Consider the following 19,435-nt stretch of genomic DNA (forward strand, 5'->3'; position numbering starts at 1 on the left):
GGTAAGAAACGACTATCAATGGTGGTTTTGGATACAGAGCCCAGAAAAAGTAAATAAAGAGGCTTGCCAATTTAATAATCGTATTTAACATAGATTGATCGATTGATAAAACAAATAAAAAGGGAAAGTTTAGCTCTTGCGACCTAAAGTTGGGTCGACATGTTTGGATTTTCGACTGATTGGCTGTGGACCGAGATTAGATGAGCAATTCTCTACGAAATCGGTCTTTTTTCTTCAATTTTAATTTTTGTATTTTTTAATCCGACTGAAACTTTTTTGGTGCCTTCGGTATGCCCAAAGAAGCCATTTTGCATCATTAGTTTGTCCATATAATTTTCCATACAAATTCGGCAGCTGTCCATACAAAAATGATGTATGAAAATTCAAAAATCTGTATCTTTTGAAGGAATTTTTGATCGATTTGGTGTCTTCGGCAAAGTTGTAGGTATGGATACGGACTACACTGGAAAAATAATACACGGTAAAAAAATTTGGTGATTTTTTATTTAACTTTTATCACTAAAACTTGATTTACAAAAACACTATTTTTAATTTTTTATTTTTGATATGTTTTAGAAGACATAAAATGCCAACTTTTCAGAAATTTCCAGGTTGTGCAAAAATCACTGACCGAGTTATGAATTTTAATCAATACTGATTTTTCAAAAATCGAAATTTTGGTCGTAAAAATTTTTCAACTTCATTTTTCGATGTAAAATCAAATTTGCAATCAAAAAGTACTTAACTAAAATTTTGATAAAGTGCACCGTTTTCAAGTTATAGCCATATTTAAGTGACTTTTTTGAAAATAGTCGCAGTTTTTCATTTTTTTAAATTAGTGCACATGTTTGCCCAGTTTTGAAAAAATATTTTTGAAAAGCTGAGAAAATTCTCTATATTTTGCTTATTCGACTTTGTTGATACGACCTTTAGTTGCTGAGATATTGCAATGCAAAGGTTTAAAAACAGGAAAATTGATGTTTTCTAAGTTTCACCCAAACAACCCACCATTTTCTATCGTCAATATCTCAGCAACTAATGGTCCGATTTTCAATGTTAATATATGAAACATTTGTGAAATTTTCCGATCTTTTCGAAAAAAATATTTTCGGAATTTTCAAATCAAGACTAACATTTCAAAAAGGCCAAACATTCAATATTACGCCCTTTTAAAATGTTAGTCTTGATTTGAAAATTTGAAAATATTTTTTTCGAAAAGATCGGAAAATTTCACAATTGTTTCATATATTAACATTGAAAATCGGACCATTAGTTGCTGAGATATTGACGATAGAAAATGGTGGGTTGTTTGGGTGAAACTTAGAAAACATCAATTTTCCTGTTTTTAAACCTTTGCATTGCAATATCTCAGCAACTAAAGGTCGTATCAACAAAGTCCAAATAAGCAAAATATAGAGAATTTTCTCAGCTTTTCAAAATATTTTTTCAAAACTGGGCAAACATGTGCACTAATTTAAAAAAATGAAAAACTGCGACTATTTTCAAAAAAGTCACTTAAATATGGCTATAACTTGAAAACGGTGCACTTTATCAAAATTTCAGTAAAGTACTTTTGATTGCAAATTTGATTTTACATCGAAAAATGAAGTTGAAAATTTTTACGACCAAAATTTCGATTTTTGAAAAATCAGTATTGATTAAAAATTCATAACTCGGTCAGTGATTTTTGCACAACCTGAAATTTCTGAAAAGTTGGCATTTTATGCCTTCTAAAACATATCAAAAATAAAAAAATTAAAATAGTGTTTTTTTGTAAATCAAGTTTTAGTGATAAAGTTAAATAAAAAATCACCAAATTTTTTACCGTGTATTATTTTTTTCCAGTGTAGTCCGTATCCATACCTACAACTTTGTCGAAGACACCAAATCGATCAAAAATTCCTTCAAAAGATACAGATTTTGAATTTTCATACATCATTTTTGTATGGACAGCTGCCGAATTTGTATGGAAAATTATATGGACAAACTAATGATGCAAAATGGCTTCTTTGGGCATACCGAAGGCACCAAAAAAGTTTCAGTCGGATTAAAAAATACAAAAAAAAAATCGAATGACCGAAATCCTAGAGAACTGCTCAGATGGCAAAATGGGAAAAGGGACAAATCAATAAGCTGTTCCAAAATGTATCACCGCTCTTCATGTCTCTACGGTTTACTTGCAGAAGGAGGGTCTAGCTTCTTATTATGGATTTTGTTCAATCATGTGTACAGGTCCTTTGATGTCTTCCGGAGGGTTGGATCACATGCCATAATTATGGAAAGCTCTTGCTCGACATTTTCCAACTGCTGCTTCATGGTTGAAGGAGATGAGGTAGTAGTTTTGCACTGTATGGTATAAAGAGAAACACTGATTAGATTAATTATTTTCCGAAATGCTAATAAGGTGATGAGATCTCAAATGCCGATTTTCATCATGCTTGAGCAAAAACCAAATTCATGGAAATGCCTAAAGCTCACCTTTCCATGTTTTCTAGCGTTAGCTCCTGGGCCGTTGAATTTGTGTGTTTTCAGAGAAACGCCCGGATGTTGAACCACAATGGCTGGTGCGCTGTCGAACGAGTTTCCAGAAATGCTCTTCATCGCCTCGAGAGCAGCATGTAAGTCCTGTAGTAGTTTCGTACGAAACGGACTCATTCCTGGTTCTAATTGATTTGCCACCTCCAGCAGATCTACGCAGAGTTCCACCTTTCGTCGCAGTTGCTTCTCGGAAAGATCTGAAAAAGTGTTTCAAATGTGAACTTATTTGATTTAGAATCAATTAACAATTAAGGAAAGTGTCCGACAAATCAAACCTACCTTTAAGATTGATTCCACCTGGTCCACCTCCCCCGTACAGCTGGGTGAGTGCGTACTTCACCTGCAGCACATTGGTATTCCAGGGATGAAGCACGTCCGTTGATTGAAACCTGCCAAGAAGGCATTCGTAGCCGTCTGGACCGGCGCCGCAGGATAGTTGGCCTATTTCTGCACGGAATGCCTCGTTCCGGGTGATGTACTGCTGGGCGGACTCACGGTAGGAGCACTTTTTGTCCTCACACCTCCAGTCGGATCGGAAATCAAGGGGGTTGACGGCCACCACCTGCGTTTGGGTGCGGAATGTGGGATTATTGGAACTCATGTGCTGGATTTTCGCACACTTACCATGGATTTGCTGCACTGCGGACAGACGATGGAACCGGCATAGGTGCGGAACTCTGTTGGATCCGAGCATCGATGGCAACCACACTCGAAGCACTTTGCCTGTTTGATAGTGAATCGACGCTGGATGGTGGCCTGCAGGGGTTGGGCGTACGAAATAGAAATCATTTCGTCCTTCGGAATGTCCACTGAAAGATGTCAAAAATAGGAGTTTTCAGAATCAATAGAATTTATTTGCATTGGATTAGTTCGAAGAACTCACCGGCCGCAATCATCACCAGATTGAGCTCCTCGTCAAAAAAGTGCTTCGTGTTTGGTTGGCAGCAGTGCGCCATCATGGCGCCCAGTTCGTACAACGCACGTATCTTGATACCACGTTCCGGGATCCTTATTTCGTAGCTGTTGGTATCAAAAATCCCTGCAATTTCCATTAGCTGTCCCACGCTGACTTCGTTGCGTAGGTTCAGCACATCCCTGACAAATGGCACCAGATTGGACTGGACTGCGGCGTACAGTGGCGTGGATTGGCGCGTTTCAACGTGCGATTCCAGTGTTGCCAGCTTCGCAAACCGGGCCGGCTCCTTTCGCTTGAGCAGAATGGCACGCAGAGGAACTATTGCACAATAGCCAGAATGCTTTTTACTGGGAACGAGCTCGTCGAAGCGAATTTGTGGTCGGTAGCTTTTTGAAGCGAATAGCTGACACTCGTCCCGATGGTAACAGCTCGTTTCGCAACTCGGACTACACAGGGGCCAACCGCAGTGCTGGCAGTTGTAGTACTTCTACGAAAAAACAATATCTCAGTAATGCCCTAAACGTGCAATCATGCATCCAGAATCGTACCTTGCCAGCATCGGTCGTAATTGGATCCAAATTGCGGTGGCAGCCCAAACAGAGAGGAACGCTGGCAGTTTTGGGGCCCAGAACCGTTGGTGATTCGCGAAAGATAACCTCACCGCTGCGGATTGGCCGGGTTGCCACCAAGTGACGACCGAGCGTTGCATTCGTGGAGAGCTGTTCGGATAAAAATAATTAGAATTTTAATCAAACGTGTTGCTCCAATATCAGCATTGTAATGAAGCACTTTAAATAACAATTCCTGAAAAATAAAGTCACTCCAATACGGCAGAAAGTATCGCACCATTTCATTGTCATAACTTATCGGAACTTTTCAATGTTATTCAAAGGAAGTGGGTGAACCTTTGAGTGCTGCTGACAGCATCTCATCCTAACTCCTTATCTGTCTCTCTCTTGCTCGCTTGTTAAGGTAGAAGCAATTACAGCAAAGTGTCTGAGCGCCCAGGTCCGCCAACAGAGGCGGGTTATTTTACGATCATTTTGTGCATCCGTTGTGCAGCGTTTCCACACTCAAAATTTGCTTGAAAATGTTCTCGTTTTCACTCGTGATGATATGCATTTGAAATAGTCGGGACCTTTCAAAAAGAACCTGAAGATGTTAATTTTGGTGTTGTTTTCTCTCAATCCTCTCCAAAAAGTTCATTTTATCTAAATTTTACATGCATAGGTATGAAGCAGGGATGAAATAAATGTAAACATATCATTTTCGCTTGTGATTTTTTTTCGCTCGCGAAAGAGTGAGGAGGCGAATCACGCAAAATAAAGAGTGCGGTGCCTGTGGGGACGCGCAGTTCTGTTTTTTTCTCCTTCTTCTTTTTTTATTGATTTTTTTCGCTCGTTCGTTTCCCAATGAGTTTTTTGTATTGTTCTCTTTTTATAGTTTTCAATAGAAACGCACCGATTTTTTTTGAGACTAGCAAGTCGCATTGCTGGATTAAGTCCTTTCTATTTCATCGTTGATCGGAAGGCACGCCGTCGAATATGTTGTAAGGCTTACGATATAAAATCATTTTAATGAATGAAGCCCTTCCTACATCACCATTGATCGGCAGGCACGCCGACGAAAAATTTCCACTTCCCCGTGTCTCTTAGACAATTTTATTGGAAATTTTCTGAACTTTTCAAAAACATATTTTCTGAAATGGTCACTCATGGTAACTATTTTTAAAAATCGAAAAATTGCGAATATTTCGTTGAAATCAAACTTTTGGTGGCTATGTCATGAAAACGGGGCCCTGTATAAAAAATCTGTAAAATACTTTTTGATTTCAAATTCAATTTATTACCGAAAAAAATGGTCAAAAAATGTATGAATTTAATTTTTTTTATAAAGTTAAGTTTTTTTTCGAAAATCAAGCCGTTGCAAATATTTTTTGAAGTTTATGTCCCTCGACTCTGACCAAAACTGAATTTATGAGCCATGGTTTCAAGATTTGAATGAAAAAGTGTTTAAAAATGCATTGTACACCTGTCCAGTTGTTTTGCAATCATTAGTTTCCAAAATATCTAAGTATTGACGAAAATATTATTTTTTGCGATGTTGTACATCGGAATTTCATAAAATTTCAAAATATTTTTACTAAATATGATTATCAATACAGAAAAATGCATTTCAGATTGTATTCGATTGATTACAATTAAATTTTGAAGTTTTACGAAAAAAAAATCTGCCCTTGAGTTTTTGGACCGTTTTGAAGGGGGGCAACATAAACTTTGAAAAATATTTGCAACGGCCTCACTATTTTTTCAAAATCAAAAACTCTGTGACAAAATGTTTGACCATACTTCTCTATTGCAAATAAGTTGCGGATATAAATTCCCTTAAACATATAAAAAATACGCATTTTGGGAAATTTGGCATTTTTACTGTGTACCTATTTTTTAGATATTCCTCAACACCCAAAGGAAAAATATATCTCAAAATCTGCAACAGTGGATTTGCTGCAGAAAATGTCACATTTAATGACATTTTTTGCAGCAAGCCATAGGGACGTGGCGTTACATCGTGCTGCCATCTGGTTTTTTAAAGTGCAAAAGTGAAAAAGTGCTGAGTCATCGTCTAAAAATAGACAGCGTCCTATCTCGCCCAGCAAAATGAAGTCGATAAAGCAGTCGGTTTCGATGAGAAAAAGAGGAAAACGTGGTCTAAAAATAGCGACGCCATCCCCCTATTAAATCATTAGGTTTTACACCGTGACGTCATTTGACAGCTCGTGTGCACTGTTTACATGGTCTTCGTCGATTGTCGACGAACTTCCCCGAACAAAATCGACGATCGCATCGAACTGTGCTAAGTCCATGTAAACAGTGCACTCCTTTCTAACCTCCAAATCGAGTCGGCGTAAAACCTAATTTTTGCCCGCATGTAAAAAATTCAGCGATCTGCAGTTCTCACTAACACAGATAATGCTGGCCCGTCCCGAGCAACACTTCAGAAAGAAGAATATGTTGGTGCTCTTTCACTCACATTTCATCAAGCGTTCATGGCGCGATGGTAGCGTGTCGGATCAATAATCAAGAAATTGGTGGTTCAATCCTCGTTCTGTTAAGGGGTTTTTTTAATACAACCAAAAAGCCGCAAAAAATGCATGAGGATAGTTTTCATGCAGATTCTGATATAATTTCATGCAGGTATGCATCACAATCATGCGACCGACGTTTTGGTGAACAATGGAAATAACTTTGGCCAAACATCAAAATGATTAGAAAATTCTATTTAAAGTTACAGATTTTCTAATATTTACGTATTATTTTTGACAGCTGAAAAAATTGAATGGAAACTTGTATGGGTGACCCAATGACACAAAATAACTTCTTTGGTCATAGGGAAATCTCCCACATAGTTTGAGCCAAATCATAAAAAATAAAAATGAACGAAACCTTACGATTTTGTAGGGAATTACTCTAATGTAGGAAAAGCACTCATCCAAAATTTATTTAAAAAATGCAAGAAAAATGTCCTACTCACAGCTCGATACAAAAACTATTTTTTGTAACCTCATTGCTAGGCTTAGTGATTTTTCACGTAAAAAAATGGCAAAATTCACGGGGACCGTAATTTGAAAACACCAAATTTCACGGAAATTTTGCGGAACGTGAAAACTGTTTAAATTATTTCTGAGTTATTTTGCCAGTTTTCATGTTCCGCCTAATCTTAGGTTATAATTATAGAAACTACTTTTTATGCTTCAATGTATATTATTTTTCAATAAAAATCTTCACTAAATTTGAACGTGACGCAAAATAAAACTATTCATAATTTCCAAAAAAGTTTCCACGTGGTTTATGGATGGGCCCAATAAAAATATTTTATGGTGGTTTTCACCTGACTATTAAAAAAAACAAAATTAAAAACCAATAGGCAAAAAAATTTAATCTATAACGAATTATAAAAAAAAAATCAATATCAGAACAAAAAAACAAAAAGGTGATATTTTTTAACTTTCACAGGATTTATCCACCCAAATAATCAAATTTCGTCAAAATTGAACAGGACTCAGAAAAGGGGGAACTTATATGGAAATTCACTCATTTTCTCGAGCATGGGAGTTTAGGTGTTAAAGATGAAAAAACTACTTACTAAAACTTGAATAAATCAAGCTTGATTTTTATATTTTTTTTTTCAAAATATTCCTTTCAAATACAAAAGGTTTTAAATTGTAATTCGATTGAAAATCTAACTAAATTTAGTTTTTTCATTAAAAAACTTATAAGCTATCTTTGTGATAACTTGATGCGTCCAAAAATATGTGTTTTAATTTAACTGATTTTTGTTAATATCATTTAAGTATTCGCAGCATCCACTTCTCAATAATTATTGTAACAATTTAATGTAAATGTATGTTCTGCTAACAATTCTTCAATTGGTTCATGTCACGCTTTTCAATTGAAATCTAAAAAAAATCATAAAAAGTCTTAGTGAATGAAACATTTTTTTATGTTGTTAGGTTCGATTTTTAATGCTGAGAATGAGGTTTTTGTGAATTATAAGCTCTTTTGTATAGTAAAAATCTAAATCCAAAAATCAAGTCCAACTCCATTTCAAAATTTCTTATTTATTAAATGTCTTGAAAATTTCACATAAGCAGGGATGGAATAATCGCAAAAAAAAAATCATTTTCGCTTGCGAACTTTCTTCACCCGCGAATGAGAGAGGAGGCAAATCACGTAAAAGAAAATCGCACCCGAAATTCTCGAAGAAAATCAATCTGCTGCAAAATTTATTTCACTTTGTTTACACACATTGCCCATCTACAAAATGTGACAGGTCATTTTTCTACGTGTGACGTTACACATGCAAGTGTAGTAGTGAAAAAGATGTTCCGCCGAATAATCAAGATTATGATTTTTTTTAGATTCCTTTTACCGATCTTTTGTGCGCGAGGGAAGAGAGCCAAGCTCCCTTCGGATTTTTTCTCTTGATGAACATCCAAAGTTTTTTTTTAGATGTTGATTATTCCATCGCTGCACATACACGGAGAAAAAAGAGTTCCCAAAATCGTGAACAAGCGTTCATGAAAATGGGAACCACGAACAAAGTGTTCAAATCCCATGGTACGTTTTTCGAAATCGTAGTCGTAGTCGTTTACGGTAGTCTCACTTGTACGTGCGTCAAACGCATCCTGACCTGAAATCCCTTTGGCCAATTGTCACACTTACCTAAATTTTCAGGAAGTGACAAGATAGCACGACAAGGTTAAAACTTCTTTCATATTAAAAGTGACAAAAATCCGCGGAGCTTTTTTGGTTTTTATTGAATATCTCAAGATTGAAATCGAATTTTGGGGATCTGTGAAGCTCAAAATGTGAGGCATTGTGAGCTGCACAAAATGGCGTTCTTAACTCAATTTGGCCCACAATGCACGTACGACAAGTTAGCACGACGGCGACGAACTCTGGTGACCCCTTTCCACTGTCCTCAGCTGACATTTTCCAAATGACGAGCAAATGGTGCATGTTGCTGGTGCCTGTGTGTGCGTGTGTGTGTTTCTGCGTTAAAGTTGAACTCTGTTGTTTATTCTCAATTCTCTTCGCAGCACCGATGACGCCCTGCCCTGAGTGACGGAAGCCTGTCAGTGTTTTGAGTCATCAAATTTTCCGCCCTTCCTCCGAGAACCAATCGAGATCAACGTTTTACAACCGCGCGCCGCAGAGTAGTAGAAGGTGAAGACGAGGAAAATTCGTCACAATATCAAAGAAACACAAATCACCAGTAGAGTGGTCAGAATTTTGCCATGAAAACCGGCCAGGTGGAAAAGCCTGGGGAGGTTTTAGGCTCGTGGCCTTGAACATATTTTTTTTGTATTTTATTATATTAATTTGAAATGGCGTCTGGGAAACCGTTTTTGATGGCTTTTGATGATCAGCAAAATTGCTTTTTAGGTTGGACGAATGGTTTGAGGGCAAAGTCCAGCGGAAGTGGGCTTTAGGCGGTGATTTGGATGAGTGTTTTGTTTGTGAATTGCGAAGTCGGGAAGCCCGTTTTGAAGGATTTTTTTTAAATTGGTAGCAACAGTATAATGGGCGATTTATTGAGTGATCAGATTGATTAATAAAGATAAGGCTGCAGACGCTTTTTTCTATGGATTCCAGGTACTTGAAATACTTCAACAACACAGAGTTGTTGAATTTGATTAACTTTTTGAAAAGTGTTTAATCATTTAAGATAACAAGAACCGAAATTATTATTTTGTAATCATTGTAAATTTCTTTCTTAAGTTGAGAAGGGAGTCCTAAGAAATACTAACACTTTCATTGAAAGCATCGACCAGAAAATTTGTTACTACAGATTTCATTATGAATACTTGCAGACATTTTTTCGTTTGCCTAAAAATTCCATTACCGGGAAAAATTACACTGTTATCAGCAATTTGATGCGAAACAATCTGCCTCATCCATAACTATTTATCACAAAAAATCAACACTTAACCATCTGGAACGTAATAATAAAAATTAGAACATCGGTTCAACTTTAAACTCACTTCACTGCTGTTCAGATTGGGTCGTCACATGTCAAGGCCAGGCACGGGTTCAACCCCAAAATTCTTCCCCTCAAAATTCCTTAAACCGTTCCCCCCGCCCCCAACTCACCCGGTAGCACCGACATTCCTTCCGGTGGAGCTCCTTCCAGTGCTGCCGCTGGTGGTCCTTGCCACAGTAGGACACCTGCTGGCACCCACCGCACCGTTGACCGGCCGGAACACCGCAAACGGCGCAAATTTCCAAACTGACCATTTCGAACAGAAAAGTGAAGAAAGAAAAAAAAACCCCACTCTCAAGTTTCCCAACCGGCCAAAGTGGCCCCGGGATGATCCGATGACGACTGGCTGGCGAGATGGTGTTGAGCGATTTGCTAGATTTTCCGAAAAAAATACCTCCCAAAACCCCACGCTCCTCCCTTTCCCCGCAACCCGGCTTTCCATGCGGACCAGATGAAGGGCACCACCACCAGCGCGAATCACTTAAGTCGGTTGTGGCCGAGAGGCAGCTGGTGTAAGGACACTGTGAAAAAAAAATTTCTTTTGAAATAAATTAGATTTTATTGGCAAATAATTTAAGCATTTAGCCCGATTCATGCTTGAAACAACATTACGATTAAAATTTAAAATAAAAAATGACTTTTTCACTGTGAAAACGGGGACTTTTCCCAAACACCCCCGCACACATGTATGCGAGAAAAATGGAATCACGTGGCTGTGTTTTAATTTTGCCTAACAATTGGTGGCAAGGGGTGGACCAGCTTTCTTTGAGGTACACCCAAAAAAGAAGAGGAGAATGGGAACATTTTTGAAATCTGATATAATAGTTACCGATTAATCCAAATTCTTTTTGAAACTTAAAAATTTAATCGGTTCAAACGTGTTTATGTTTTTCTTTTAAAAAGTTATTAATTCTTATATACAATAGTTTTATTTACATATGAGCAATTCTCTACGAAATCGGTCTTTTTTCTTTAATTTTAATTTTTGTTTTCTTTAATCCAGCTCAAACTTTTTTGGTGCCTTCGGTATGACCAAAGTAGCCATTTTGCTTCATTAGTTTGTCAATATAATTTTCCATACAAATTTGGCAGCTGCGCATACGAAAATGATGTATGAAAACCGAGTTATGAATTTTTTTAATCAATACTGATTTTTTTCAAAAAATCGAAATACTTCATTTTTCGATGTAAAATCAAATTTGCAATCGAAAAGAACTTTTGTGAAATTTTGACAAAGTACACCGTTTTCAAGTTATAGCCATTTTTGGTTAATTTTTTTTTTGAATAAAGTTGTAGTTATTCAGATTTTGAAATTAGTGCCCGTGTTTGGCCACTCTCGAAAAAAAATATTTTTGAGGTGCTGAGAAAATCCTCTATGTTTTGCTTTTTTGAACTTTGTTCATACGTCTCTTTGTTGTTGAGATATTGCCATGAAAAGGTTTAAAAAAAGGAAAATTGATGTTTTCTAAGTCTTACCCAAACAACCCATCATTTTTTAATGTCGATATCTCAGCAACTAATGGTCCGATTTAAAATGTTAAAAAATAAAAAAAAAGTAAAAAATTTCGATCTTTTCGGAAACCAGGGCTGTGGAGTCGGAGTCGGAGCCGGAGTCGGTGGAGTTGGGTCTTTTTGGGATGCTTGGAATCGGAGTCGGAGTCGGAGTAGTCAAAACTCGAACAGCTGGAGTCGGAGCCGGAGCCGGAGTCGGCTAAATTTTATGAGCTGGAGTCGGAGTCGGAGTCGGAGCCGAAGATTTCTGATAACCTGGAGTCGGAGTCGGAGCCGGAGTTATCTTAAATTCAACAAAAAATATGTTTTTTTTTAAATTGTTCAGTATTTCCTATATAACAGCTTAGTTGATTTGTAAACTTATATTTTTGATTGATTTATCAGATGCCATTATGTTTTTGAAGCTTTTTATTGTGATTGAAAAGCTCTAATTGTATTATTACACTATAATCACTAAATGAAAACCTCTTACCCAAGTATGTAGTATCATAATTCAAAAAATATTAAATAAAAAATTGGTTATGTACTCAGACTATATTTATGTGCCCTTTCAATTCAAATTTGACCAAATTTCATCCAGTTATTTCTGAAAAAGTACACACAAAGTCATCTTTTACCCCGATAGCGAATGTCTTAGAGGTTTTCAGTTAAATCATTTTTTAGGAAAAATTTAAGAGGTACATAAAAAGATTATAAATAGTAATCACTGTTTTTGCAGATCGAAAAAGAGTCACTGACAGTTTAACTTTTGTAAAAAATAATCAACGATAATAAAAATCTCTTACTTGAAACTCAACATGTGCAAAAATGTCAAAAGAAGTTGCAACAAATTTGAAATAATCATTGATTGTCGATGTTGATGTTGATTTTAGGTAAACTATTTTGATATCGTTGCAAATTATCGTTGAACAATTCTCAAGAATTCAGTACAAAAATGAACTAATAAAAAAATGTATACAACAAAATATAGGATTTTAATTTATTTTTCAAATATTATAGATAAAAAAACAGAATCAAAATATTATCAACTGGTACGAATTGCTGTGAAATATTTGTGACCTCGAAAATATTTTACTTGTGAATATTAGTTTTTTATTACATTTTAATTTTTTCATATATTTTGATGGAGGCGCAAGATCATCCATAAAGCTTCGTTTTAGGTAAAGATTCACGAAGTATCGTGCGCCTCCTTTTAAAAGTATATAAAATTTTAAAATTAAAATAAATTAAAAATTTCCAGGTTAAAATATTTTCCATTTCACAGATATTTGAAAAGGACATCTCAAACTGAATTTCTATCACACCATCAAAACAAAACAAGTGCAATGCATCGACTTCTGACCCCAATCTAGTCACCAAGCTGTGGTGGCCGTGGCAGTTAAGTCTTGAGATGGTCTGTTAAAGGTTCTTGGATCGATTCTTGTAGTTGACACTTTTGAGTTTTTTACGGGTTATTTTTTCTAATAAGCTCCAGGCCATAATTATATTGGCCATCTTGTAACCGTTGGTCACAGTTCTTGAACGAACCTTTACTTTTTAACATAATTCCTCAACCTACAATACTACATCCTACACTAGCAGCGAAGGGATTTGCGTACCACTGCAATTAAGACAGGCTCGACAGCGCTGCGTCGAAACTGCATCAAAAATGGGTTGGATTGGAAAATGGTGGAGTTTCCTTCCGGAAAAGATTAGAAGGGTAGAGTGGAATTTTATCACCGATTGCAAAGATCGGAATCTTTTGCCATTTAGGCATCTGTGAGGTTAGTCAAGTGTCCCAGTGTCAGTCCCGTTTTCGTACTGGTCACGCTCTGCATCCCGGAAAAGGAAGTGCCCCGGCGGAAGTCAATAACCCGCAGGACCTCGGCAACCCACGGTTTTTGGTCGGTCTAGGCATGTGAGTGCGTAGGGGCCATTGCCTGCATCAAAACGTCCACCATACATTTCACCTCTGGCGGACCATCTTCATCTCTGGCGTGGACCATCTTCACCTCTGGCGCGGAACGCGCCATCATCGTCAAGGAGGTTCCCCTCTCGGTTCAACCGGATCAGCCAGGTGCTGGGTTGGCCGATACCGTCACTGAGAAGACGCCTAGCCGCGCGGAAGCCCAGCAACACCCGCTCGACATCCGGCAGCGGAATCCTGCCCGAAGCAGCAACAACAGCCATCAGCCGTTATTTGACTCCAAAGATCCACCGTAAGCCAAGATGCCGGCGCAACACCACTGCATCTCGGCACCAAAGACCGCGATTCCACAGTCGGAACAAGTCGGAACACACTTTCTCTGGGCTGGACGAGCTTTCTGAACTTCAAAAATAAATAAATAAACAGCCTGCCATAGCAACGGATATCATCGTCATCACTGTGAAGAAAAATCACTGTGATGAAAAAATACTGTGATGAAAATAATTGCGCGAGACTCTAGTAAAGTGCAAAATGCGCAATACATTGATTTGAAATAATAATCTCCTTCAGCCATGGTGTGATGTCCATGTACGTCTTTCAAAAAATAACAAAAAAAATGTTTCGTTTGAAATTGTCATTTAAAAAAACAAGGTGCCTGTCACTGTGCTTCTTACAAATGTCAGCCTGAAAGTGAGCAAATTGAATTTTAATGTTCAATAGATCAATAAGGCTAGGTTTTTTTAGTTATTCATTCAAAAATAACAGATTAATATTTAAATTTATTAGCTTTGAAAAACTAATTTTCAAATTTGAGGTTAAGCAAATAAATCCAAATTTACTTACAAAACTGTTCTTTTCAAAATGCCTCTAAAACTGAAGATATTTTTTGATTTCTGTTTCCAAAACGTATAAAATTTGTAGCCTGGAAACTTTTTTTCCGTTTATTTACTTTACTTTACTTTTACTTAACTTACTTTTCTTGAGAAAAACATGACGCTTAGAGAGTTTTTAAATAATCCTATTTATCAATGTTTAAAAAATAATTAACTTAGAATAGTTATCTAACTTTTGAAACATTTAAAAATATGTGGAGTCGGAGCCAACCATTTGTTGAAAGCTGGAGTCGGAGTCGGCTAGAGTTGGAAGGCCGGAGTCGGAGCCAACCATTTGTTCAAAGCCGGAGCCGGAGTCGGAGTCGGAGTCAGCTAATCTGAGAAAGCCGGAGTCGGAGTCGGAGTCGTTTGAAATATGACCCGACTCCGCAGCCCTGGTTTTTCGTTTCTCTTTGTTTCATCCTCCGTGTCTGTCGCGGGTGACGTCACCATGAACGGCCATGATCATCGGCGACCAATATTTTAAATTTTTTTATCTAAAATCGCAATAGCTCGTGATGTTACATGTCTGGGTACCAAAATTTTCGTAATTAAGAGACGCAACTTTTGGTTTCCAGACATGTATAGGTCATCGCTGAAATTTTAAAGTTATCGCAGCTTTAGTGAAAAATGTTGATTTTTTGCCAATTTCGTCATTTTCCGGTTTTTGCGCGCGGCGCGTCAAAAACACGGATTTTATTTTCAAAAAATCATATCTCGGAATCCTGTTAATGAACTCCTCCCATTTTTTAGTATGTTATGTAAAAATGTCCGGGGAATCTGATAAAAATATTTCCAGACATAGGCTCTTTGGTCTCTTTGGTGGGTCTCGTGGCGCAGGGGTAGCGGCTTCGGCTGCCGATCCCGATGATGCTATGAGACGCGGGTTCGATTCCCGCCCTATCCACTGAGCTTCTATCGGATGGTGAAGTAAAACGTCGGTCCCGGTTTCTCCTGTCTCGTCAGAGGCGCTGGAGCAGAAATCCCACGTTAGAGGAAGGCCATGCCCCGGGGGGCGTAGTGCCAATAGTTTAGTTTTTAGGCTCTTTGGTCCAGACACCGTCAAAACGGCATTTTAAAGTTTCATACGCCCTTTTCATATGTTAGGCTAGATTTTTGAAACTTCTTACTATTTTTCTTTGAAAGGTCAACTTATCACCTTTCATTTGCGTATAAGACAATTGAAATCGGTTAAAATGGCGAGGAGTTATGATTTTTCGAAAAAAGTGGTTTTTGCGAAAATCGACGAAAATGGCCATATTTCAGACCACCCTAACACGGCGTAGGTCACCCTAATGGGGAAACAAAAAAATACGGGTCTAATTATTTCGGCCAGGGAACCCCCAGAAAAATTTTGAGCCCGATCCGAGGACTTTTGTTTTTTTCCATGCTGTTTTCGTGGGGAATTGCTGTATATATCAAAATTTTTGTCTAAGTTTGAAGATTTCGATTTTTACGTTATTTTGGATCATCAGGCTGAAAGGATCATTTAACGAAATCATTGATTTATTAAGCCAGCAATGATTTTGTGTCTTGTTTATTGGACATTTATGATCTAATTACAGGATAATATTATCAAAAATATTTAAAAAAAGTTATTTAAATTAAAACGCTATTAACAATATTGCTTAAATCTATAGACGGCAATGAGATTTTTGTTGGGGTAAAATCTTTGTTATATGTGTATTAATGTTCTAACAATCATGTACTTGAGAATTTTTTTTTTATAATTTTGTGTAAAATAATCATAGAAAGGGTGCTGGCTAAAGAAACTTTTAAAAATATTTCACAGATAACGCAGCTTTCTAGAAAAATTTAATTTATTTGAGAATTTTTTATCTGCTTTCAAATACAGAATCTTTTTCATACAACTTGCTTCTTATTTATGATTAATCCCTTGGTGCCCATCACTTCCTCTCTCTATTTTTTCTCATTTTTTTATAAACAAAATTCACGTAAATCTTAACTCATTAAAATTAAATATATGTATGCATAGATTTCGTATGCCTTTAGATTTCATAAAATATTTTGGAATAAGATAAATCAGTTCAAATCATGCTACTTATAACGTTTGATCTCTGTAATCGCAAGTATTAAAAAAAATGATGAAATATCATTAAATACTAGAAGTGAAATTTTGAACTTTTTTTCCTTGTATCTTTTACCTGATTTTTATTATTAAATTTGCAAGAAAAAAATTCAGAATCATTCTTGGAACTGATACGTTTGGATATTCCTATTTCATTTCTGTTCTTATTGGCCTTATTTGTTTAATAAGTAATTTAGATTTTGCATTCCATTGGCGGTTCTTGATTTATTTGTATGATTGTCATTTTTTGGCTGATTTGAAAAATGAAATGACAAATTCCAATATCAACTCTTAAAAACAGTTTTTTTATATGTGTACTATCCAAACCAGCTCCTACTTACAACCTAATTAGTGTGGACCCCGTGTCGCTTGCTAATTTACATTCATAAAATGAATAAAATTCCCGAAAATAGACACCACCGCCGTCATTTGCTGGCTTTCATTGTAGAACCATATTCTTAAACAATCCCCTGACGAGAACCACTGAAATATTTTGTTTACTTTCCTTTATTTTCCTTTCCCCACTCTTGCCCAGCTGCAGCACCATCCTGAGTAAATATGTGAAATTTTCCTTTTTTATTTATATCTCGACTTTCCCACGACACCCACGCACGGTGCTGCTGCTGCTGACCGGTCGATATGATGCCTTACCTCGCTCGGCATGATTGTACAAATTTGTGCTGGGTCAGTTTCGGTTTCGACGGTACCGGCTTTCGGTGGGGAAACCCCAAACACATCCCAGCTGGTCTATATTTCCTATTCACTCGACTATCCCTTAACAATAGGCGCATTTGCGAAATAATTAGAGAGTGGAGATTTGAAGCAAGTCCAATTATAATTAATATAGTGGACTCATCAACATACCATTTATAACATAGTTCCAACAAAAGGGGTGAATACCATCTTTGCCTAATTAACGAGCGTCAAATTAATATGAAATTATGTAGTCTCGACAGCATCCTGCTGCTGCTGCATGCCACCTGTTTGGTTGTAGTAGTTGAAAATTAATTAATGAGCTGTTTCGGTGGCGTTCAACAAGCCGAGCAAATGTATGGGTGTGAATTTGGGAAATATCGCTGGTGAGATATGATATGCCTCTTTGGATTTTGAAACCATAAATTCACCTTCGAATGTGGTAAAGAGTTCCATATTCTGGGCACTTTAATGATTATTCGTTACCGACTTTGGCAATAAATTTGAGTTAAAATAAAAAAGTAATTTTAATGAAAAAAAGGAAAAAATCGGCTGCATCAACCGAAAAATTTTACTGGGTTTATTAGTTGAAGTTGGTCAAAAAATTGCTTTCGCCAAAACCAGTAACTGAGTAATTACAGTTTTCATACATCATCAGTCATACATCTCAACCGTGGTTGAGAGAACTTAACAAGTTTTTGAGACATTATAAAATACATTAAATTAGATTTATTTGGTGAAATAAAAATAAAAACAATATTGGTTTTGTAGTCAGAAATATTTATTTGATTTTTGACTGCATCCTTTTGCCAACATTTATGTACCCTTTACACTTAAATTTGACCAAATTTAATCTAGTTCTTTCTGAAAAAAAAGTACACACACAGTCATCTTGTACCCCGATAACGAATGTCTTAGTGGTTTTAAGTAAATCAATGTTCAGGAAAAACGTTACGAGGTACATCAAAAAATATAAATAATAATCACTATTTATGGAAATTGAAAACCAAAAATCACTGACAGGATAACTCTTCCAGCAAATATTCAACGATTTTTGTTTTTTATCCAATTCTAAGTTTTTTCTTATATTTTCATGGAGGCGCACGACCTTTCATAAAGCTTTAGTTTAGGTGAAGATGCAAGAAGTACCACGCGCCTCCTTTTAAATATATAAAAATATTAAAAATTCAAATTAATTCAAAATTCCGAGATAAAATATTTTCAATCATTATGGCCAGCTTTCTTTTAATGATCATTAAAAAAATAACAATTTAATATTTTAGCTTTTAATCAATTTAATGAAAATTTACTTACCAAACTGTTCTTCTGAAAATGTCTTCAAAACTGGCGTTTCTTATTTTCTGTTTCAATAACGTCTTAAACTTGTGAAACTAGAAACTTTTTTCCGGGTTTTTCCACTTGAAGAGTTTTTAAATAATTCTATTTATCAATGTTTTTGAAATAATAGTAAACTAACTTTTGAAATATATAAAAATATGTGGAGTCGGAGTCGGAGTCGGAGCCAACCATTTTTTGAAAGCTGGAGTCGGAGTCGGCTAGAGTTGGTGGGCCGGAGTTGGAGTCGGAGTCGGAGTCGATTGGATCTGAAAGCCGGAGCTGGAGTCGGAGTCGGCTTATCTCAGAAAGCCAGAGTCGGAGTTGGAGTCGGCGTCGCTTGAAATATGACCCGACTCCGCAGCCCTGGTTTGGCTATATGGGAGATATTAACTATAATCGAATGAAAAATCATGCAAACACCAAAAAATTATAGTGTTTTGGAATTGAGCTGATGGTAGCTATCCATTATAATTATGGTTACATGAACATTTTTCCGGGACCCGTGGTGTAGGGGCAAGCGTGGTTGCCTCTCACCCAGTCGGCCTGGGTCAGATCCCAAAAGGTCCCGGTAGCATTTTTCGATACGAGATTTGTCTGACCACGCTTTCCGTCGGACGGGGAAGTAAATGTTGGCCCCGGTCTAACCTAGAGGGTTAAGTCGTTAGCTCAGTCCAGGTGTAGGTGTCGTCTCCCTGGGTCCTGTCTAGGTGGAGTCGCGGGTAGGCAGTTGGACTAACAATCAAAAGGTCGTCGGTTTGAATCCCGGGGTGGATGGAAGCTAAGGTGTAAAAAGAGGTTTGCAGTTGCCTCAACAACCAATCCTTCGGACACCTAGTTTCGAGTAGGAATCTCGCAATCGAGAACGCCAAGGCAATGCTGTAGAGCGAAAAATTTGATTTTTGAACATTGCAATATGGGTATCAAATGATCGTGTTTTTGTAATACATTTAAAATGTCATACAATTTTTTTGAAAATACTGAAAATTTTGACAAAACTACGTAGGGGAAATATACCCATTTTAATCACA

The 19,435-nt window shown here is 36.8% G+C and overlaps 1 protein-coding gene across 1 annotated transcript; it reads right to left on the bottom strand.

Annotated features, from left to right (window-relative positions):
• Positions 1–2,215: 2,215 nt before the first annotated feature.
• On the bottom strand, positions 2,216–10,351 carry LOC6049268 (SET domain-containing protein SmydA-8). The gene is made up of 7 exons (XM_038249778.1): positions 10,108–10,351; positions 4,003–4,173; positions 3,422–3,941; positions 3,163–3,347; positions 2,818–3,100; positions 2,479–2,735; positions 2,216–2,346 (listed from the first exon to the last, which is right to left on the bottom strand). The coding sequence occupies exons 1-7, from the start codon at positions 10,249–10,251 to the stop codon at positions 2,221–2,223; spliced, it is 1,686 nt and encodes a 561-aa protein (XP_038105706.1). The 5' UTR covers positions 10,252–10,351; the 3' UTR covers positions 2,216–2,220.
• Positions 10,352–19,435: the final 9,084 nt, after the last annotated feature.

The sequence above is a fragment of the Culex quinquefasciatus genome, chromosome 1, assembly GCF_015732765.1.
Source record: "Culex quinquefasciatus strain JHB chromosome 1, VPISU_Cqui_1.0_pri_paternal, whole genome shotgun sequence".
Lineage (NCBI taxonomy): Eukaryota > Metazoa > Arthropoda > Insecta > Diptera > Culicidae > Culex > Culex quinquefasciatus.

What these genes read in the sequence shown, in the direction of transcription:
- LOC6049268 (XM_038249778.1), bottom strand. Translation starts at nt 10,251, where the DNA reads ATGGTCAGTTTGGAAATTTGCGCCGTTTGCGGTGTTCCGGCCGGTCAA. An exon ending in TTACGACCGATGCTGGCAAG is followed by an intron (nt 3,942 to 4,002) that starts GTACGATTCTGG and finishes GTTTTTTCGTAG; the next exon opens with AAGTACTACAACTGCCAGCA. An exon ending in TCTGGTGATGATTGCGGCCG is followed by an intron (nt 3,348 to 3,421) that starts GTGAGTTCTTCG and finishes GACATCTTTCAG; the next exon opens with TGGACATTCCGAAGGACGAA.